Genomic DNA, 23530 nt, shown 5'->3' with positions numbered 1-23530 from the left:
CGTAATTGCTTCTTTACTATTGAAAGTAATATTGGTCAAATAAGCAGTGCAGTGACCCAACAGAAGGACCAGGCCTGGCCTGGAGCAGAGGCTACAGAGCATACACTCATCATCTGAGTTCCACACTGTCTTCAAGCTCCTCTGGTTCCTCACTGGTCAGTGGTTGTTCTTCAAAGATGTCGAATCAGCCTAGGTTGGCACCACTCAAAGTGCGACTCTGTAACAAAACGAAGAGCAAACTTGTAAGTAGACATTTAATACTTTGTAAGATGCCATGTCTGGATCATTAATGTTTGAATTTCAAGGACCCCAGCAAGCTCCTGCCAATACTTGGTTATTGTTGGGTATATTGGGAAGATGTGACACTTTTAGAAGGTGGAGCCTCATTAGAGGACACTGGGGTAGGCCATGAGAGTTCATAATTCTAGCTCCACTTCGTGTCCTCCCTCCCTATGATTTCTGAAGGCAGATGTCATGTGCCCAACCACCTCACACACATACCGTCATGCTTCCTCCACCCCAATCAGCTGAACAAACCCCAAATTACAGCCCAAGTAAACCCTAATTCCTTTAAGTTGCTTCCTGTCAGGTCACAGCAAAAAGAGAAGTAAGCAATGCAAAAATCTAAGAGCAGAATTAGTGGGCAGGGTTAATTAATAAGGAAAGCTGTTGAGGGAGAATTCAAACTCCCGTGCTGAAGTGCATGTGGCAGAAATTCTGGTTATGAGCAAAACATTTATTGACCTGCAAGCAATCAGAGTAGAAGTAAGACTCTGCAGTGATAACTCAGTAAAATATGCACCCTACACACACGATAACCTGAGTCCAGTCCCCAGCAAACATACACAAAGCCTGCTATGGTTGTACAATCTCATTATCCCAGAGCTGGGGAGATAAATATAAAACAGGCAGGTCCCCAGCCTAACCAGTGAGCCTCAGGTCCCAGTGAGCAACTCTGCAAATCAAGGAGGATGGCTCCGGAGGAACAATACCAGGAGCTGAGCTCTGGCATCCACACTCAGCAGCACACACACACACACACACCTGCATACAGACACCTGCACACACACCCTGGTATATACAAACCTAGTTATGCATGCTAGATGGTTTTATACACTTTGGGCTGGGGAAGTTAGCGGGTGAAAGTTGGAAAGTTTCCCTGACCTCCGTAAGAGTGTCCTGACTTCTGCATCACATCACAAAGGCTCGTCCTTTACAGGCATGCACGAGGACTACGTGACAGTGGCAGGTCCCAGCTTGGATAACATCCCAATGTAAACTGCTTCTCAGAGCTGGCAGAGCACTTTCTTCTATCCAGCAGAGCAGAAACAACTTGCCCTGTGCATAGCACTGATGTCCAAAAGAAAAGCCACAGAGGGACATCTAGTGGCAGTGGGAAGTCACCAATCTGATTCAAAAGAGTCTGGGAATTTCTGCGCTGCTCGCCGACCGAGTGATTTAGATCCATTTCTTGAACTTTGCCACACACACTCCAGCGCATGTGGCTCTGCATTTGAAGGCTGGCAAATGCCGGAGAAAAACAGAGTCAACTTCCTGGCCCAGGAAGCCTTGTCTCCCACGCCACTGAATAGCCAAGCAAGGCAGAGAGTAAGGGCAGAAAGCAGAGCTTCCAGAACTGTGTGCTGAGAAGAGGATTCATGCCGAGCACCCTCACTGTACACAGACCTATGTTTATCCTCTTTCTAGTAAGCTACATACAGACATGGAATTCGTGAGCTCCAAAGCTCCAAAATGCACTGCACATTTTAAAACCAACCCCACCCCCACCCCCACCCCACATCCTGACCTCAGGATCAGCATCCCGGAAACTTTTCGTAAAAGTGACTGTCAAACTTTGCAGCAGCAATCAAGTCCCAGCGAAAAGTAGTCACCCAGCGTTCAGGCTTCTGCTGGACTTTGCTGGAGAAATGGAAGCTGCTTTAGATCCTGTTGCAGCAGCCTGAACCTGGCTCTTTCACAGGAAGACAGATGGGAAATAAGTCTAAATTAACTATAGAAATCATAATCGATTTCGTTTAAGAATAGTAGTGAGAGTCTCTAAGTCTATCGCAGTGCTATCCTTATGCACCGTGAGATCAGACACAATTCATGTACCCAAAGAGAGGGTTTTTAACAGTTATTACATTCTCTCTCTCTCTCTCGTGTGTCTGTCAGTCTGTCTAATTATGTCTGTGTGTGTGTCCACCACAGGATCGATGTGCAGGTTGGGAGAGAACTTGTATGAGACAATTCTCCCCTTTTTACCATATAGGTCTCAGGGATAGAAGCCAGGCCATCAGACCTCGCTGCAAGCACGTTTACCTGCTCAGCCATTTCTCCCAGACCCCCATAGGGGGAGTTTTAAGGCATTTCTAACTGATGTAATCTCAAGTTTCCCACTCCAGAGCTCTAACACCAGCTTTACTTTACTGACATAAGAAAGTTCTTCACTTTGTGCACTCCTGCCGATTGGCTCTCTCCTCATCTTTGCCATTCACTGCTTCGGGTCTTACTGCAGTGTACACTACTCTTTGGAGTTCTTCTCTTCACTGTGAACTGGAATTGAAGAAGGAGCTGCCGCCCCTGGAGAGGTTTGTCTGAAGTCCCCGTGTTCAATTACTCTTCGGACTTCTGTTTCTCTGAGAAGCGATAGCTCATTTCTACTTCTCTGACCACAGCTATGATTATACCTAATTTTATTCCAAGTCCAGGGCTGGGGAAACCCATGGCCAATTCTCTCAGTATATTTAGGTCCTGGGTCAATCTCCCTCTTCACCCCAACCTGTTGCTTCCCTGGTCTCTACCTGTATTGGCCACCTCCACCTACAATCTCCCTACATAAAGGTTATACCAATCAATGCAGATGGCTAGGGCAGCCCTTGCTCTTCCTCTGACACTGGCTGTCTCATGAATCCCCTAAAGATCATCCTTGGTCCCCAGAGAAACATCTGTGAAGAGAACAAAGAAAGATGTGCTTGTGACCTTCAGACCTGCCCTCCCAAACCACCCTTGTGCTGTTACTATATGCTGGCCATCCTCATATCTGGATTCTGTATTAGTGACTTTCCTCTTTTTATAATAAATACTCAACAAAAATAGTTAAAGAAGACAGATCTCATTAGGGTGTGTGAGTTGGGAGAGTGCATGGTCCATTATAGAGAGAAGGCATCAGGAGAGCGCTGGCAATGCTGCAAGTATAGTCAGGAAGCAGATGAAGGAATATGTATCCTGATGCTTGGGTTATTTTCCTCAGTTATATTGGGTCAAAAACCCATCCTATGGGACGTTGCCCCCGTATTCTTGGTGTGTCTTCTTCTTTCTGAGCCTCTCTGTTGATCTCTTCTCTTAAGATCTACCACTAAATTTACAGCCTGCCCCAGTCTCTTCTGCAAATCTCTAGTCACATCTTCTAAAATACTTGCTCTGTACAACCTCACATATATAGATCCCAGGAGTCATAATTGCATGGACAGCACTCCCACACAATCACATACAGGCACAGCCCTGATCAGTGAGAACTCTCTACATACTTACAAAAGCGGGAGTCCTCAGTGGACCCTGGGACTACATAGCACATTGAGGCCAGAGGTCAATGCTGGCAGGTTTGGCTAGACTGGCTGGCAAGGAAAACCCAGAGATCCACTTGTCTTTGCTTCTTCAGTGCTGGGATTATAGGTGCAATACTGTACGCAGCGTTTACACTGGTTCCAGGGGCTCACAGGCAATATCAGGGGCTCATCATCAGGAATTTCAATGGCAGGCAAGCACTTTATCAGCTGAGCACTCCTGTGTTTTATGAATGAAGTACTTATGTACCTCTTATGCCCATTGCTAGGACTTGTAAACTTTTGATTCTCAAAGTTCATAGTCTCCCTTTCCTTTGAGTTATTAGTCTTGGTGCATAACATTAATAATAAATAAATAACCAGAGGAGTTCTAGACAGACATTATATTATTAGATAAATGTGTTTCAATGATATGATCTCTGTTATTCATGTGGAAGCACACAGAACATTATATACTACAGTATCCACCCCATATGACCTCTACAAACAACAGAGGCATGGAAAAGTGTGAAGCTTCGCTATGCAGACAAATGCTAATCACTAGTACCAGCTGAAACCAACCCAGGCTGAGAGGAAAGCCTTCCTCTGTGGGATAAGAAATGTTTCCTACATATTGGTTTAGCAGGTTTAGATAAATCATAGTGCTAGACCTTTAAAGAAGTCGCTTGCTTTTCCCTCCTATGTCTTTTTTTCCAGAACATTTCAAGCATGAATAAGAAGCAGAAGACTCTCCATTGGGGACCCCTGAGCTCAGTCCAATGGTTGGCTGCAAGCCATCAGCAAGCACTTACCGGCATCAGCAATAATGTCTGGGTATGGTGGCTATATATGACAATGTTAATAGGCCAGACCCCTCAGGGCTCCCGGGGACTGGACCACCAACCAAAGAGCAAACCATGGCGCTGGCCAAATATGTGGCAGAGGATGGTCTTCTTGGTCATCAGTGGGAGAAGAGGTCCTTGGGCCTGAGGAATTTCTATCCCCCAGTGTAGGGGAATGTCAGGGTGGGAGGATGGGAGAGGGAGAGTGGGGGGGGCACCCTCATAGAGGCGGGGGGGGGGGAATGGGGTAGAAGGGTCCCGAAGGGGAGACCTGGAAAGGAGAAAACATTTGAAATGTAAATAAAGAAAATATCCAATCAAAAAGAAGCAAAAGGAGGAGGAGGAGGGGGAGGAGGAGGAGGGGGAGGGGGAAGAGGAGGAGGAGGAGGAGACTATTCTCCCTGTGCAGATCACTCAGGGTCAGCAAGGAAGAACCCATGCACCTCCTCACTGCCTTAACACTCAGACTCAGTTCTAGGCACTACCTGTGACCCTTGGGGTGCTCATACCTTAAATGAGCTCCAAGCATTTCCTGCAGCTTAGGATATAGGTCAGTTGTGCTATGGATGTGCTCAGCTGGAAGCACAGGGGTAAACTGCCAAGACCACATTAACCAGTTGTGGTGTGGCCAATACTCCAGTTGGTGGAGGCAGGAGGATTATGAGTTCAAGGTCAGCGTTGGCTGTAGCCACAGTATATGTTCACCCTGAGTTACTGAGACATTGCCTAACAAAGAAAGTCAAGTGCTAGAGAGATGGCTTAGCTTTCTGCATGCTGGGTAACAAGCCAAACATATTTCTTATGTCTATTTTTTGAAATAGTTTTGAAAGGGGTAGAAACAGGAGGATTGCTGGTGCTTGCTGTCCCCAGCCTCATAGAGTGCAGGCAGAGAGAAAGAGAGAGAGAGAGAGAGAGAGAGAGAGAGAGAGAGAGAGAGAGAGAGAGAAACCCTGCCTCAAAGGCACAGACAGAGAGTGACAGAGGAAACTTGGCTCCTTCTTGTGCACAGGCATGCACACCTCTCCCACACATACAGAAAATACTTAAGTAATTAATATTAAATTTTCAATACCAGTTCATAAATTTTCATAGTTTTGTTTTGGAATTAGAATTCAAAGAATATTCATACTTTGTCTCATTTCTTTTCCTCTAGAGGATTTTTTCTGTACACCCCTCTCTTTCCCCGTCTTCTCTCCACAATCTTTCCTTGAAGAGTTGAACTCCTTTCCTGGGCAGTTTTTCTCAGTCTGATCTTCTTTAACTTCATGGCACTTTGCCCCACTTGGATCTCCTATAAATCTCTCATTCAAAATTAGAGACTTCAGCAAACAACCACCAGTCTGGTGCCTGAGAACCAGGCAGGGAGCAAGTCAGATATGACCTCTGCCCTGCGCCATCTGGCAGGGACGGGGCACAGCACTCCTGAGATGACCTCAGACATCCACAAGTCCTACGGGACACTAAAATGAACAAGTAAGGGGTGGAGAGATAAAATAGAAAGAGAATCAGAAGGGTGTGTGCACAATGAAGAGAGAAAGAACGGGAAAATGGAGGGTGGTGAGGGACAGCTGGATGCGAGTAGCTGATGATGTCACCTGGGAGCATGGCGAGGCCCTTGCCCATGCTGCCACACAGGGACATGTCTGGATGGCCCTGCAGCAGCATGTTACCACCAAGAGCCAGGCAGACATCCCTGGTCTGGGGTACCACCATGTTGATGTTCGAGAGCTGTGCAGAACTGGCACCACCCCTAGACTGGGCATCATGGGAGAACTGGTGCCAAAGGTGTGCAAGCAGGAGAGCCATCTCTCCTCCCCAGCTGCAGTTCTGAGGAAAGCAGGCTGCACCTAGCCCAGCACACACAGCCGAGCTGGCCCTGGATGTAGGGGTTGAAGATGAGCCAGTCTGAGAGTGTGAGCGTGCATGGGAGAGGTAGCCTTGTACTCATCAGCTGTGTGGATACAGAGGGAAGGTGAGGGAGAGAAGCATGCCCCTCCTCTTGCCCCTGCCCACCTGCAGCAGTCAAGAAAGCTGACCACAGGGGATCTGGAGAGCAAGAGAGCTGTCCCTTCTCCTCACCTTTTGCAGCACTCAGAGTGGGACCTGCACTTGTGCAGCATAGTAGAGCTGGTCCTGATGTCAGGGGATGGAGGTGGGGTGGGGCACGTGGGAGAGCTGTTCATGAGAGCAGGAGATCTGGTCCAGACCCTGGACTGCTGCAGCACTCTGGAGAGTAGACCCTACACCTTACTTGGGCAGCTCTGCTCTGGTAGGCACAGATCCAAAGTTGCAGGACCTCTATGACATAGGGAAACAATAAAATGTCTGAGAGGTCCCAGTGAGGGTCCGCTATTGATAGAGTAGCAGAAGCCAGAGGTCTCAAACCAGACCAATGACTTGTCGCAACAAACATTTGCAAGCAGACAACTGGGCGAAATGGTATACTGTGGAACACACTGACATACTACAGCTTCCACAATGATTTTTTTCTTTTTTTGGGGGGTGGGGGTAGGGAGGTTACAAGGAGACAGGGAAATGAGTGGGATTGGGAAGCACGATGTGAAATTCACATGGAATCAATAAAAAGTTAAATAAAACAATTAGAGACTTTGGGAGAGTTTTCCTGGCCTTTTTTCCACATAGTTTTATGGATGATATTGTGTGAGTCTCTCCGGAATAAATAACTTCTGGCTGTCTTATGTTAACAGCCATTGATAATCTTTGCTTAAATCCATTACCTCATTAGGTGTTGAAAAGATAAATTATTTCTTCAATTATTAGCTGCTTTGCTTCTACAAAGAAACATTTCCCTCTCAACAGCTATTGGTCAAGCTGGGGTGTAGTTTATATAGGAAAAGTAGGATAGATTCTTGGAGGGTTTTCAAAAAAACGCAAGATCCCCACCAGTCTTCAAAAAAGTCTGTATATTTTTTTAGATGTCTAGATACATAGCTATATATGTATATGTGTATAATTGTGGGTATGCGCATATATAGTGTATATATGTGTATCTACATACATGTATAACATGCATGTATAACACATATTATATAGATAACCATAGATATAATGTTTAAAGGTCTTTGTCACATGACAGTTTATTGGCATGGAGCCTATATATTTTATGTTTCTCAGATTTCTGTTCTGAAAATATTTTAAAGAGTTGCAGTGCTTTGCTGCAGTAAATGGCACCCCAATAAATATTGTTTGCAATAATTTTCGTATTTTTCCTAGCTCTTTCTAGGAGGTAAATACACTACCACCACACACACACACACACACACAACACATACCACTACCACTCTCACACACTCACACACATACAACACAGACACAAAGACACACAGAGAGACATACCACAGACACACACACACACACACACAATGCACATGACTACCACTTAGACACACATACTCTCTCACACATACACATACCACAGACACATACACACATATTACACACACACACACAAAACACACATGACTACCACTCACATTCACCACAGACACGGAGACACACAGACAGACATATTACACACACACACACACACACACACACACACACACACACACCCATGCACATGCACACACACAGAAGCACATCAGTTCAGACTAATGTCAAACTTAGGAATTTTGATTCCTTTTATCTTACCTATTCAAGTCCACTCCTATAACCCATTTATGCCCTGCCTCAATTTCTGATTTTAGTAGCTCTAGTTTAATTACTTTTTTCTTTTATTCTACATTACATATTCTAGTCTCAAAATGATTTTGCCTCAACTGTTGTTTATATTCTTCCTATTATGTTGTTGTTTTCCAAGTGAAACATTTTATTTTAAAGTCACCTGGGACAGGTTCTTGACGGTCATTATGTCACCAGCAGTGCTCTCAATGAAGTCTTCTTTCTTTAACTTTCACGGTTGTATATGAACGACTATCTGTATTGTAGTTAATTACTATGTAACACTATTTAATTACTATGTAACTTCAGAAAGTCATAGCTCCCAAAGGAGACATTAAGAGAACTCACTTTGTTTCTCATCCCTTATGTAAGCATGCACACACACATGCATCAGGATCGTCTTGTATCCTTAATATAACTTCATTGTAGAGATACTAGCATAGACAAAGTCTTCTCCTTGTTATGGTCTCATAATAATACAATGTGCAAGTCCTCAGATTTCTGTCCTGAGAATATTTTTAAAGAGTTGCAGTGCTTTGCTTCAGTAAATGGCACCCCAATAAATATTATTTGCAATCATTTTCATAGTTTTTCCAGTATTTCATTTTGGGATAAGTCCCTAAAAGCAATCATCATGTCATTCTTTTTCCTACTTAGAAATCCATCTCAGACTCTGATCAGAATTCTAGCCGTAATGGTTACTGACTTTGTTTTGAGTAGAGGAATTTGGGGTGGGTTGTTGAATTAGTAGATTCAGAACCTGTTTCTGTGGCAGAGCTGTGAGAAGACATGAGGCCCCAAGTGGAATCACACATCGCTTTTCCTTTAAAATGCAGTAAGATAAACTCATCAAAGAAACTAGGCCCAGGTTTTTTGAAGTCATCACTATGACTGCATTCAACGTGACAGGCATAAGACCATCATTATGGGCCAGTGTTAAATCAGTTGTAGGCATTGTAAGCTCTTTCTGAGCACCTGCTTGGTGTCATTTCATCCTAGTGTGCTCTGTTCTGTTGACATTAAGACCTTCCATAGGATGTGATCCAACATTAGTACTTCAAACTATCGTTTATGAAAAAGGTGTGATTTGATTGCTTTACATTGCAGGTGTCATGATTCCTACATATTTACTATGAGCCAAAGGAGACCTTGCCAGGAAAGCATTAACTGAAACTTCAGCTTTCATCAGAGGAACCTCATCCTGGCATGAAAACTCAACCACCAGGGGGAGCAAACCAAAGTTCACACACTGGTAAGAAAGCCAAGGCCATGAAGAAAATAAATGGTGTCTCATTGTGTATGTGTGTGTGCTTGTGTGCCTGTGTGTGCGCACACACACACACACACACACTACAGGACAATCTTGGATCCCATTCCTAAGGAAGCAATGGTTTTATTTGTTGACCCAATGCTTGTCAAGTAGGCTAGGCTGGCTAACTAGTGAGTCCCAGGGATCTGCCTGTTTCCACCTCCCCAGTGCTTGGACTACAAGTGTGCACCACCATACCCAGATTTGTTTAGATGTGTGTTTTAAGGGATAACATTTATGCAAACACTTTGAACCATCTCATCTCCCCAGCCTGGAATCTCTCTCTCTCTTTTTAAAAAAATTAGACAAATGCTTAGACATCATGACATAGTCTAACATCTTTCCACACTACATAATGTATGATATAGAACAGAAACAAATAATTTGAGTTAAAATAGATGAAGATGTATATATAAATAATGTGTTTATTTTTAGTGGCACAGAAAAATCATACAGTCAAATTTTGGTGGCAAGCGGCTTTAAAAACTGAGTTATCTCACTGGCCCTGAAGGTCCATTTTTAGTACAGTATACATTTAGCACTCATCAAAGTACTACAGATAAATAGGAATCCCTAGGCCTCTGTCATTCCTAGCTGGTAGCTGGTAGCTTCTTGCCTGAGTGCTTTCATTTTATTATAGCTGAAAATTTAGAGGCACTTTGTTATGTGACTGAGGCCACATACCAGGAACAAGGGGAGATCTCAAGTGCAGTTGGATGAGAAATCTGGAACGGAGACTATGGTAGTCAAGCAAGAGAGACTGTAACTCCCTGAAGAACACAATGTGGCAGAAAGAGAGCAGAATTCTTCAAGAACAGGAACTATGAAAATCACATTTCCCCCTAAATTATCACAGTAGCTATTCTTTCCTTTACCCTAGATTCATGCCCCACTTTGCAAGGTCATAAAATAAATGGCATCAGGTTCTATACTTGAAGTCACTCTTATTTTGGGGGTGCAGGGTCTTTTCTATTACTGAAATTGCTTTGATTAAATCTTAGGACAAGTTAGTAGGTGCCAAATAACTAGAGAACTCACTATCCTATTAGCGTCTTAAGGGAACTGTGAGGGTCATAGGTCGACATGTGTTGTAAAAAGCCCAAATAAACATTTCAGACTTTATGAGTCAAGAGGCAGAAAACGGTGTGTCACAAAAGCAGTATGTCACAAATGGACCCAGAAAACAAAAGGACTAATGGCTACAATGGCACAGTGTGCTTCTAAGTGTAACAATAATAATGCTGTCCTCCCCCCTCCTTCCTTTCTTCTCTCCTTGCATTCTTTCTTTCTCTTTTAGTTTATCAAGACTCTGTCTCACTCATTTTATATGCCTGCCTACCTTGAAACTCACTGTGTAGATGAAGCTGCCCTGGAAGTAGTCAAGCTGCCTCCTCCTCCTCCTCCTCCTCCTCCGCCTCTTCATCCTTCTCCTTCTTCTTCCTCTTTTTCCTCTGCCTTTTCTCTTCTTCCTCCTCCTTCTGCCCTCATTCCTTCCTCCTCTCTTCTCTCTCTCTCTCTCTCTTTCTCAATTTATATCTACTGATAATAAAATGGAAACTTTAATTCTATGGATATAACTCTGCCTAATCTTGGTTCATTGTTAATGCCCTCAGACACTAAACTGATTACGAATGTTCATTAGTGAAACACCTTTTTACCATGTGGTCTCTAGTAAAGCATGCCAGGGCAGATTTAACCAACAAACTATCATGAATTCGTTTCCTCCAGAGGATCCCATTACAGTTTGGTTTCAGTTATTTCAATGGGCTCTTTTGGCTTCTTTACACATGTGTCTAATTCCATCTCTTCAGTGATGTACACAAGGCACACATCACATGGGAGATTCTTAGTAGTTTCATGAAGAATTAAGCATTTCTTTCTATTCTGTGTCTTGAGATTTGGCCTACAGGACTCTAATTCTCAGGATGGAGATTTTAGGAACCCAGAATGAATAGAGCAAGGAATTTACTTCGGGCCATTCTGGCTGTCTCATCCCAACACTACCACCTATCAGTGATTGGCCTACTCAACTGATAGTAGGCTCCCATTTGAAGAAAAACAATGAAAGTAAATCTTAAAATGGGGAGAATTCAATGTTTAATGTTTGGGAGTGTTCATGTTGTTTTGGTGACATGACATTAGTGACTCGGAGAAAATTAATTTAAGCATTATTATTATTATTCTAAGACATGAAACCCACAAAATGCTCTTTAGCTCACCAATTGTCTTTGACCCCATTAATGAGGTAATGGGTTTTCTACCATAATTACTCTCGCATGTTGGTACTCACAGTCTGTCGCTAGAAATGAGTAGAACACCTGCCTCCAGAACAAATAGCATTTTCAGTCATAGATTCTTTCAATCATCTACTTCACTGTCTTCATTTTAAATGTGAAAGACTGAAAAGAGATTGAGGGAGACTCATCGGGCATTAAGGTTGGTTGGTGAGAAAGACGTCATTAGAATAAATTCTTGGATCCAACCTCTAAATATAATGTTACAAAGGATAAGGTATCCAGGAAAAAGTGCTCTCCCATTAGCTATTATGCTTATAGATTGAATAACACAGAAATTTAATGTAGCATTTGTTTTCATGGTTAATATAAGTCATGAACTACCATTTCAGCAAACACCAACATGGGCAGTCACATTTAGGTGAGTAACATTCTCTGATCTACAATAACTACACCAGTAGTAAACAGCATTAAATTTTATGAAGTGCTTGGTTGGGAGCAGGGTGTAGATTATAATTTCAAGAGAACAGACGGGGGCACAGTTTGGGGACCAACTTGGTTATAGAGGCGATAAGGCTATCCAAATATTTGTTCTTATCCCATCTGTCTTCCTAAGGCGACATGCTGCAAATGAGAGGGAGAAGGCCAAATTCATATGCTCACATTTTTCAAGCTTAGTTGTAACCATTGTTATCACATTGAGCCTACCATGGGTTACAGCTAATCTGACAAAATGACGACGACTGCCACATTAGAGCAAAGGCTGCTTTCAGAGCATGAAGTTTTAAATTTAGATAGTGCACCTACTATGTCTGGGTTGAACTTCATCGTGGCATTGTAACCCACTCAGAGTGGGCGGGAATGATTTTTCCTGTCAATCATTCCTCCATGCATACCTACCCTGTGTCTTGTGATGCTGGGGTTGCTCTCACTTGGGGACTTGAGTTTCAGCACTTTGATTCTGAGGTCAATTGTCTGGCATGTGACTTGCTTTGTCTATCTGTATGATGAACAGATGTTTTTCTGGAAGGCAACCATAGGATTCTGTTTCCTCCCTTGTTTCTTTGTCATGGACATGATGATGTCTAGGCCAGACAACTGGGTCAACTTGTTCTATGAATGATCAGATAGTAAATATGCCTGTTTTGTGTCCTGTGGAGTTTTCTGTTACAGCAGTTTACTTGATTCTGCCACTATGGCAACAAAGTAGTTTGAGAAAATACTAAAATAAGTAAACATAGCTGTGCTCTAAGAACACTCTGTTTCCAAATGCCATCAATAGCTTGATTTAGCCCAGAGGGCAGAGTTTACCAAGCTCTGTCATGGAGGATGAGATACAATGTAGCACTGAATTGGCTCCAGTAGTTTTTCTTGAGATCTTTCTGGATCAGCTCATTTTGACTTTAACTGATTCCCAAAATGTGAATGTGCTCTGACATCCAAAAGTTCCTGACAACAAGTAACTTATAGAAGACACAGGAGCTGATTCATCCAAGGCCCCTCAACCCCACAGAGGCCTTGGTGAAAGCCACTGCTGTGTACCAATCTACCGCTAATACAGCAGGCCATGTGCCAATACGTTTAGAGTTAGAAATAGGGCTCAAAAAGCAGTCAAACACTTTGACAATATCTCAGGCTCAATAAAGTCTCAGGACCATGACTGACATAAAGGCACAATTCTATTCACATTCCAAACTATTTCAATAATTAACGTTTGGTGGGAGTGGATGTTTGATTTTTCAAGACAGGGTTTCTCTATGTAGTTCCTGTCCTGGAACTCACTCTGTAAATCAGACTAGCCCCAAACTCACAGAGATCGACCTATTTCAATCTCCCAAGTGCTGGGATTAAAGATGTGTGCTACCACTTCCTGGTCTTAATACTTTTCTTATTTAGAGTTTTTAATATTTATTGTGTGTGTGTGTGTGGATATGTGCATGTTTGACACTTGTGTGCATGTGTGGCAGTCACAGGAAAACCTGGAGTCTGTTTTCTCCTCTTATTACATGAGTCCCAGGGAGTGAGCTCAGGCCATCAGCCTTACTGGAAGGTGCCTAAACCTGCTGAGCCATCTCGCCAGCCCAACGGTTTTCTTAACTGCAGGTGGTATATCTTGTTTATATACAGATGGAGATGTGTACAGTTTAAGCTTAATGATGTAGAATTTTAGGCATCTTCTTACTCTGCATTAATTTTCCTCTTAACTTTTAATCATTAAAATCATGTGGCCTTGGAATAAATATGCCAGGAATATTTTCCCAAAGTCACTATTGCCAGTCTCTTGGTGATGTTCCAGAGTCTGTATTGTCCTGTTTTGTATGTTCCTAAAGTCCAGTGAACTGGAATAATGGCTGGCTCACTCACTCACACATACAGTCTCAATCTCTCCATTTTTACAGCTCACACTTTATGCAGGGCTGTCAGGGTTTTCTGAATTAAATGTGACTCGGGGCCTGCATTTGCTGACTGAGGAGGCTCATGGGTCCTATAGCTCATCCACCATCTTCCACTTGAGCTGTCACAGATGAGAGATTGGTGCCAAATTCAACCCAACATCGACCCTTCCCAGTAGTCTGCCTTCAACCACTCCTCCTTGTCAAATCCAACAGTTTACATGGGATTTACAGTGAATCAAGGACCCTGAAAGGCACTCGGGCAGCAGTAATGCTTTTCCTCATAGCAGTAACACCTATCAATGTCCCACAGGGCTGACATTGCAGGCAGGCAGGGGGGAGATGATCAGAGGATTTTTGTGTGTGTGTGTGTGTTGCTCTTTCTAAATGGATTGTTGGAGACTCCCAAGGCAAGGGGCTAAAAGTCAGTGTGATACAGCTATGCAACATCCCCCAAAAACACTTATTAAATTATAAATTATAAAGTAGAGCCCTTGGATGAATTGCTCACAAAAGCAAAACAAGACCCCCTAGGACTGGTCCTCTGGGTGCAAGAGGGGGCCAGAAACTCCTCTTCTGCTTGCTGCCTAGAGAAACTTCTAGATATAGAATCAGGAGAATGTTTGATCATGGCTGTAGTTCTTAGTAGGTCTTTGGAGTTTTAGAGGTTTCTCTAATGACAGGGCCCAGAAGTTATTCAATTATACCTTGCCAGGTGACTAGACAACCAAACACAGATAAGATATTGGTTTTCTGGTCATCAAGACCTAGGAAGTCTCCTCTGTGCACATCACCATATCAGGAAAGAAGAAAGACAGGGGTTAGGGTCCAAATATTCTCTTCAAGGTACCCACAAAAACTTACATTCCTCCACTAGAGTCCTCTTCCCAAAAGTTCCAGCACCTCGCCAGTACCTGCTTCCTGGTGTTTAGATGCTTTTACACATGAACTTTTCAGGGAAACTCTTGATTGGCAATATAGCATCCTTCCTAGGTATATATTACATTTTAATGTAAACTGCATGGTCCCTTAGGTTCTCACCACAGGTTAGAGTCATCAACCACAAATGTAAACAAAATGATGTCATTTGGCTAGGCAGGAATTCCTTGAGGCAGGAAAGGCAAGATCAGGAAATATCCACACATACCCCATACATCCTCCTTCCTGATAAAAGCAGTTTCACAAACAAATCTCTCAACACTTAACAGCTGTAGAAGAATCTTAATCCAGCAACCTGGCTGCTCTAGCAAGGGATTGCATCCAAAGACCTAAGTCTGTGTGATCAGGCTGGAATGCAGAAACACCACACATCTTTCATCCTTTTGGATGGAAAACACACACATACACACACCCTTAGTATATATACTTTTGAAGTAAAATAGTTTGTAGAAGGAAGTGGCCATGTTTGAAAGTGGCATTGAATTGAGGGGCAGACAAAGTGATGAAGCAGAGAAAGAGTTGACAGAATAAGTCATATATAGAATACACCTAACTATTTAAGAGCTGTATAGGGAGAGAGTCAGTGAGTTGGGAGTCATAGAAATGAGAACAGTAAAGTTGAGTTCATTCCTGAGTTCACGTAGGTCAGGGCAGGCCATCAAAGGCAGTTAAAGGCAGAGAATAAGAAGGAGCCAGTTTAGAACAAATTGCCAGAGTTAGTTTGAGGCCAAGCAAATCAATTTATTGAGAAACTGAGGGAAGCCAGATTGAATCAGTCAGCTTGGAGAGGAGGTTGACTGAACATGGCTGAGTTGAAACAGCTAGAATACAGAAAGATTTAGAAAGGGTAAGCTTATTTAGCAGTAATACTCCAAGACAACAATTGCATATGGAGAATAAATGTTTCTTTTACATACAGCTTCTCCTGTGAATTGAAAATTTAGTTAGAAACTATTCTGAACTGACATGCCACTATTACTTAAATTTTAACCTAAAGTAGGTAATATTAAGCACTTTATCTCTCTTTAAGTGGGCTCTACATTTATACATAGTTTTCAGATCTCAAAATGTATAAAATTTAAATATCCCTTTTTCCTATTATCTACAAATGGATATTAAATATTGCAAACTACTTCACTGAAGAAACATCTAGATTAGGAAAAAATAGCCTGGTGTCTGCAACCAACATTCCCATGGTCTAAAAACACAACCTGAGGAATGGCCAAATCATAGGAGACAAGGTGTTAAAAAAAACCCAGTAAATCAACATGAAAGGTGTGGAGAAGTTTGCTATTCAGTTGTTCAACCTTTCCATAGATTGTGTTTTTGATGTTATTGTTGTTGTTGTTGAAAAATAGTAAAATTAAAACCAAATGTGGTCTGGACAGATGGCTCAGCAGGTAAGAGCACATACTGCCCTTCCAGAGTACTTGAGGTCAGTTACCAACTTCTGGTCCAGGGGATTCTGTGGATGCCTGCAAGGACACACACTTCATGCATACAAAGACACACCTTTATACACATTAATAAAAGAGAAAAAACAAACCAATTTCATTTGTAATGTTTTTAATTTATGTGTCTACTTCAGCTATAATGAAACCCAGGTTTCACATAGGTGTGTGCACTTTTTATAGATGCACCATAGGAAATATAGACAAATGTAAAAAATTATGATGAAATCAAGACTTATAACAAAGTACTTTAGGAGTTAGACAACATAGTTAAGGCTGATTATATTAAATTTCTAACCCAAATACAAAAGAATAGAGCCTACTGATGCTAGTCTTTAAACTGAATTTTCCCTGATTCCTAATTTCTCTGCTCCTTTCACACATTAAAACCTCAGAAAGTGTTTGAATCCACTGAAAATATAGAATTTTTTTAAAAAAAGAATCAATTAGATGGTGAAGATCACAATTCTCTTTACAAGTACAGTCTGCTCCTTAGCAGCCTGTAAGCCATTGACAAGGTAACTCCATAGCCAACAAAAAACGCCAAGCCCCTGTTTGGCTGAGGAAGGGGAGTCAAGTAGGCAATGGTGTGGTAGATCCGAGCACCGACAAAGATTCTGAAGTGCATGAGGGCTGTAGAGAGATCTGGTCCACTCAGGGAGTACAGGAGGCCGATGCCGAGAAAGGGAACGATGTTTTCAAGATCATTCAGGTGGGCTCTGTGAGAGAAGATGATGCCATAGGTATCAAAATCAGTGAGAATGCATGGATCCTGCCGTCTCTTCCAAAACAAAATAGTCTTAATGAATGTCTGGGTTAGGTTGGATTGGGTTTGAGTCAAGATTAGCTAAGGGTGGCTTGAAACTTGCTATACATACAGCTAGACTCTGCTCAAACTCACAACTCCCCTTTACTGCCTACAAGTGCTGTGATTTCAGGTGTGAATCCCCCACACCCAGCAGTGCTAATGGATCTTTACATTCTGAAGGGAGAATCCACTGTGGCTTCCCAGCTCCCTTGCTTCCTTACTAATGTCGTTTTTATTTAGACCATTTCATTTTGATTATTTTTTAATCTTGGAAAAGCAGTTTGTTGTTGCTAGAATATCTAAATAGCATCTATCCAGAAAAACACACATCATTCGTTTAAGTACAAGTATCACTTTTGCAATTGAAGTTTCTTTTGATAAAATTTTTTCTTCCCAAATGAAGAATATTCTTTCTTTTATGATCTGTATCAGAACTCCTCCTTCACTTCAGAGTGTTTGTGTAGAAATTTCTTTATATAAACCAGCATCAAATCTAGTGTTCTTTCATATCCAGATAAAACACAGAACTATCCTCCGAGATATGGGAGATATCGCGCAGATATCACACATTCTATATTCAAACCACAGAATAAATGAGAGAGAAAGACAGAGGGAGAAAGAGGGAGAGAGAGAGAGAAAGAGAGAGAGAGAGAGAGAGAGAGAGAGAGAGAGAGAGANAGAGAGAGAGAGAGAGAGAGAGAGAGAGAGAGAGAGAGAGAGGAAAAAAGAAATAAAAGAATATAATTCCTTAAAGTTTATCTGTGCACTATCATTAGAAGTAAAGAGAAAACTTTTTCCAGTCAGAGTTTTCCCTCTGGCTTGTGGTACTGTAGGCTTTTCTGACTTGGAGTGTTATGAACAATACTGTCACTGTTGACCTGAAAAGTTTTAAGTGACTAATTATTGAATGCAGTGTGCTTTATTAAGCACAGAATGAGTAACTGATAGACAACTCAGCCTAGAATTTGTTTGGTAGATTCAGCAACTACTGCTAGGCATCTCAGAACAGGAAGGCTTGTTTTCATGTTGCTGCTTGTTCTGACATAAATGCACAATGACCTCTGGGTGGTAGCTCCTGTCCCTCTCTTCCTGCCTTCCCTAAGAGCTCAAGACAAAAACCATGACAACATAAGGCTATAAGAGGCCTGGAGAATACCTAGACATGGGTATCCCACTTCTCCCATGAAACAAGCCAAGGGGAATGGAGAGCTGATTCCTGCTTTGGTCCTCCTTAAATGCACTTGAGAGTACACAGTGAATGCTGATGCATAAAGATACCAATGGAAAGCCTCTGCCATTGCTCTTCAGAGACCATCAACTTACACTTTTTTTTATATTAAGACAAGTTGCCTCATTGGACTGGAACTCACAGGGTTGGTTAGGTTGACTGGCCAGTGAGCCCCAGGGATCTTCCTATGTTTGTCTCCCCAATGCTGGAACCATGAGCTTGCTCCACCCCTCCCAGCTTGCTTGCAGGACAAGCAGTTTGCTGAGTAAGCCATCTCCCCAGCCCTTCACCTCTATTTCAGAGCATATCAGGGTTTTCATTCCCAACTTCCTCCCAGGAAACTTTCTGCCTAATTTGATTCCCGATGCCCCATGCTCTAGAAGACCTCCCCACACTCTCTGGAGGCCACACTCTCATTTAAGATCCTTGTGATTTTTAGCACCCTTCTGACCTGGACTGTAGTTGCCCTGATTGTTTTAAATGAATTATCAAGGTGTGACCAACGATGATGTGTGTGAAGGGTGTACAACCCCATTTCCCCAATGCCCTCTGCTCAGACAGGACTCTGGTTCCAAGTAAGAATACGGTGGCGTGGTTAATTCTTACAAGGTTAATTTCTCAAATTAATGTAATTTCTCATCATTTCTTCCTTCATGAATTATTTCTAAAGGCCACAGGGACATGCTCCTGTATGCCACCACCCCATCACAGGCACAGACTACTCCCCATGTATTCACTGATTACTACACATATGTTGATCTCATATCTTCTTTGAAGATCTTTGATCTCATCCCAAGGAAGGTAGGGGCAAGATAAGAACCTTCCAGTGGCTGCTTTGTTCATTAATTGGGGCCACAGAGGGCATCGTCTAGTTGACCTCTAACTCACAGCTCAGTTTCTTGACAGAATTCGCACTCTGGTCACTCAACATCCACAGAACACACTGTAGGAAGGGTGCTTTCCACCTCTGAAGATGGTGTGTTATAGAGTCTTCATGTTTCCTTAGAACCAAACCCAAGTTCTTTAGAACAACCCATATTATTTTCTAGCCTTCATGATTACCTTTCAGGTCTTGTTTATCTTGTGATACTGTGGTCTTGAATTCCTCTCAGAATTAGGTGAAATAGGGTTAAGTAGATAAGTCAATGTCTAGTCTTGTCCAATTACCACTGGTTTGAACCCAGGTAACTGGCCCTGAGTTACATTTCTTTACATGTCAACACATACTACTTTAAGCTCAGAGCTAATTGTCCTCTATGTACATGTATTAATCTTCTGAATACCTTCGAGGACAGCTTCCATTTCATGGGTAGCCACAATCAGGCCCTACCATTTGATTATGGAAATAGCAACAGGTTTTAAATTGATGTTGAAAGAATGAAGAGGAAAGTCTAACAAAAAATAGAAAAAGAAGATTCTGTAATTTTCTTTTGAAATTATTTTACGTATTTTATTTGATTCTCCAAATTTCAGAAACATGTGGCTGAAAATAGGTTCATTGGCCCTTCTGTAGAAGGTTGCCTATTGCTACACTGGAAGTTCAGATTCCGACCACCAGGGGGCGCGCTGCACACTGGCCTTAGGTACCCAAAGCTAAAGCATTAAACATCAGCAACACTTATTTGTAGTCCGAAAAGAAGAGCATCAGACTAGATTATAGATTTCTCCTCTAGAAGTATCCACAGGAGGGTAAGGATGGCAGACAGGATAAATGGTAAAGAGAATCTGATCTCTCAAAATAAAATTGTTTTTTAAAGCTGTGTAGAAGGTGTGAATGTTCCTCTCCATCTTGCTAATGATGCCACCATGATGTTGTTAATGTTTTCTAGCCCTAGAAAGTCGTGATTAGCATCGGTTGATGCAACTGTCTGTTGTCAAAGAGCAACTAAGAAAGACCAGATAAAGCTTTAAAATGGTTTAATGCCTCCAAAGTTCCCGACACCTCTCTCTAAGCTTGACTCTCTCATCATAACACTTGACACAATCTGAGGTTTTCACATTGGATCTTCTGTCCTGAAACTATTTCAGATGCATATATTTGGCACAGCCTCCGTTGAGGACTGGCTTGCGTAAGAGGAATGACTACCCAGCACAAAACCTGTAGAGCCAGAAGTGAGCATTTTCAAGTATCAAGCGCTCATTTCCTCTCCAGAGAAAAATATTCTTACTGGATAAATGTCTGTAGTGCACAGTAAAAACTCCCAGAGGCCTCCACAGACTCCTTTCTATTGCTGTCCATAGTGTTTCAATTGATTTGTTGGAAGAATTGAGGGGTGAGTTGATTTTACATCCAACATAACAAAACTCAAACTTAGGAAGCCTGCATGGGTATAAGAACACAGGCCCAGGATCATCTGGAGACATAAACCCCATGACTGGAGAGACTCTAGATTTCCTAAGAGCCTCTGAGACTTTCCCAGAGAAGCAAGAAGAGATGATGCTAACATGATCTAGAGCGTTTATCTGACATCCCATTTGCAGGAGGAAAACTCCTTGCTCTCTATTTTATTGCGATCTCTCCAAGTGCCTGTTACATTTACGTTTTTCAGTCTCCATCACAGAACTGCTTAGTGTCTATAACGTGACCCTGATGCATTATAGTTCTGTAACATCACAGGCTCAAATACAACTGGAATGGTTCAGCTCATATGAGCACAAGAAAATGGTAACTGGGAAGACAGCATGTAGCTATTCCACCTGTTATGGAAAGGGGGCAACTATTACTTAAATTTCACATTATATATCTGTATAAAAACTTGGCACACTACATGACTTTATGACAAAGATGAAGAACATACTTTCAGACCTATAGTCACAGGTGCCTTGGAAATAAGCATATTAATGGTACTGCCGAGCTGTGTGGGTGAAATCTGGTTTATCTTTCCTTAGTACCTGTTGGGTTAGCAACATACTAAATGTGAAAGCTACAAATGACATTCAGAGACAAAGGGATATAGATAGATGATAGATAAATAGATAGATAGGCAGTCCGATAGATAGATAGATAGATAGATAGATAGATAGATAGATAGGATGGACAGATTGATGATAGATGGATAGAAAGATAGATAGAGGATAGATAGATACATACACACATACATACATACATGGATAGATAGATAGATACATAGATACATAGATACATAGATACATAGATACATAGATAGATTAGGTAGAGGATAGATGGATAGATAGATAGATAGATAGATAGATAGATAGATAGATAGATAGATAAGTTAGATAGAGGATAGATGGATAGATAGATAGATAGATAGATAGATAGATAGATAGATAGATAGATTAGATAGAGGATAGATGGATGGATAGATAGATAGATAGATAGATAGATAGATAGACAGACAGACAGACAGACAGACAGACAGACAGACAGACAGATAGATAGATAGGTAAGTTAGATAGAGGATAGATGGATAGATAGATAGATAGATAGATAGATAGATAGATAGATAGATAGGTTAGATAGAGGATAGATGGATAGATAGATAGATGATAGATAGATAGATAGATAGATAGATAGATAGATAGATAGATAGATAGATAGATGGATAGATGGATAGGTATAGATGATAGAGGTAGATAGATAGATACATAGATACATAGATAGATAGACAGACAGACAGACAGATAGATAAAAAAGCAGAAGGAAGAATTCCCATTTCTCTGAAAGGTTTCAACTTTCACATTTTAACTCTTCTGCAAAAGATCTTTGATGTTTTATGTGAACTGACCATCTGAATTTGAGAGAAAAATAACACAGCTGCAAGAATCTAATGCCCGTGCTCTGTCTCCTGCATACTATTATCTTTATGTATCTGTAAACAGAGCAGAGCCACTGACCCCAATAAAGTCTAGAATTGCAACAAAATTACTGACAAGAGTCACTGTAACACCATGTGGAGAACTCTATGTACCTAATTTGCTGTAGTTGTTACACCTACTACAGAGATTAACTGAATCACTCCCCCCCCTCACTCAGTCTCTAAGATCCTGAGATCCTGGCTGGACTCCATGACCACGATTCTTGAGTGAGGAATTTCCAGAGACACTGGTTTACCTGCGCACGCGTTCCACCTTCTCGTCAGTCCGAACAAGTTTCTTGGCATTCTCTCCCTTGCCAAAGCCAGCGCAGTCTTCTGGGTTGGCAAAAACCTATTCCAAATTGGAAAAAGAACAACCAAAAAATTCACTTGTGCTGGGGATAGCATGATGATAGAACTCAAGGCCCTAGGCTCAACTAGCATCGATGTAACAACATAAACAAACCAAAATGAGCACCCTAATTCCAAATATTGTGAAATATGACAAAGCAGTAGGGGTATTTACCTATTTAGTAGTTTACATTTGGGAATGTGTATATGTGTACGTGTGTTTTTGTAGGTACATATGTAAGCACAGATGCATATATACATGGGTGTATGTACATGCGGGGGGCCTTGGATATTCAAGTTTCATTTCATTTGGAAAATAGTGTTAACCTTGCTTTTGAGACATCTCCTCTTAGTAGCCCAGAGCTTCCCAGAGTGGGACGGCCTGTCTGCCATCGAGCCTCAGGAATCCTCCAGTCTCCATCTCCTCATTGGTGAGATTATGATGTCATACCACCATATCTGGCATTTCTAATTCAGATACTAAAAACAGAACTCAGGCCATCGTGCTTGCGTGGCAAGCATTTTACTGACTGGGTGATATCACCAGCCCCAGTAATTTGAATTTTAATAAAAGAAACACCTGCATCCTGGTTGACCCTTATGGATAGAATCTATAGATCAATAAATTAGACACAAGAGGAGGAAGCAGGAACAAGCGCGGTTAAAACCTGAATCTTCATCAACATGAAAACTTTTTAAAAGCAGCAGGAATAATACGTTTAGCAAAGGCTGGATATAAAAATCCTGAAAGGGGGGCTGTAAGAAGGCTCTGTGGGTAAAAGAGCTGCATAAGCCTGACCACCGGAGGGTAAGCTCCAGAGCTCACGGCAGAAGGAAAGAGCTGATCCCCACAAGATCACCTGCACACACATGCACATATGCTCTCTCTCTCTCTCTCTCTCTCTCTCTCTCTCTCTCTCTCTCTCTCTCT

At 41.9% G+C, this 23530-nt stretch overlaps 1 protein-coding gene across 2 annotated transcripts in view; it reads right to left on the bottom strand.

The window, feature by feature from the left end:
* Window positions 1–16492: 16492 nt before the first annotated feature.
* Mgst1 (microsomal glutathione S-transferase 1) overlaps window positions 16493–23530 on the bottom strand; it is a 17492-nt gene continuing 10454 nt past the window's right edge. For both annotated transcript variants that reach the window (XM_021164726.2, XM_021164725.2), the window contains 2 exons: window positions 22506–22600; window positions 16493–17113 (listed from right to left, as the gene is read on the bottom strand). In XM_021164726.2, coding sequence (XP_021020385.1) covers window positions 16867–17113; window positions 22506–22600 — 342 coding nt within the window. In that variant the 3' untranslated portion in view covers window positions 16493–16866. The remainder of the gene's footprint in view (window positions 17114–22505; window positions 22601–23530) is intronic.

The sequence above is a fragment of the Mus caroli genome, chromosome 6, assembly GCF_900094665.2.
Source record: "Mus caroli chromosome 6, CAROLI_EIJ_v1.1, whole genome shotgun sequence".
NCBI lineage: Eukaryota > Metazoa > Chordata > Mammalia > Rodentia > Muridae > Mus > Mus caroli.
This window is presented reverse-complemented; position numbering and strand designations above follow the sequence as displayed.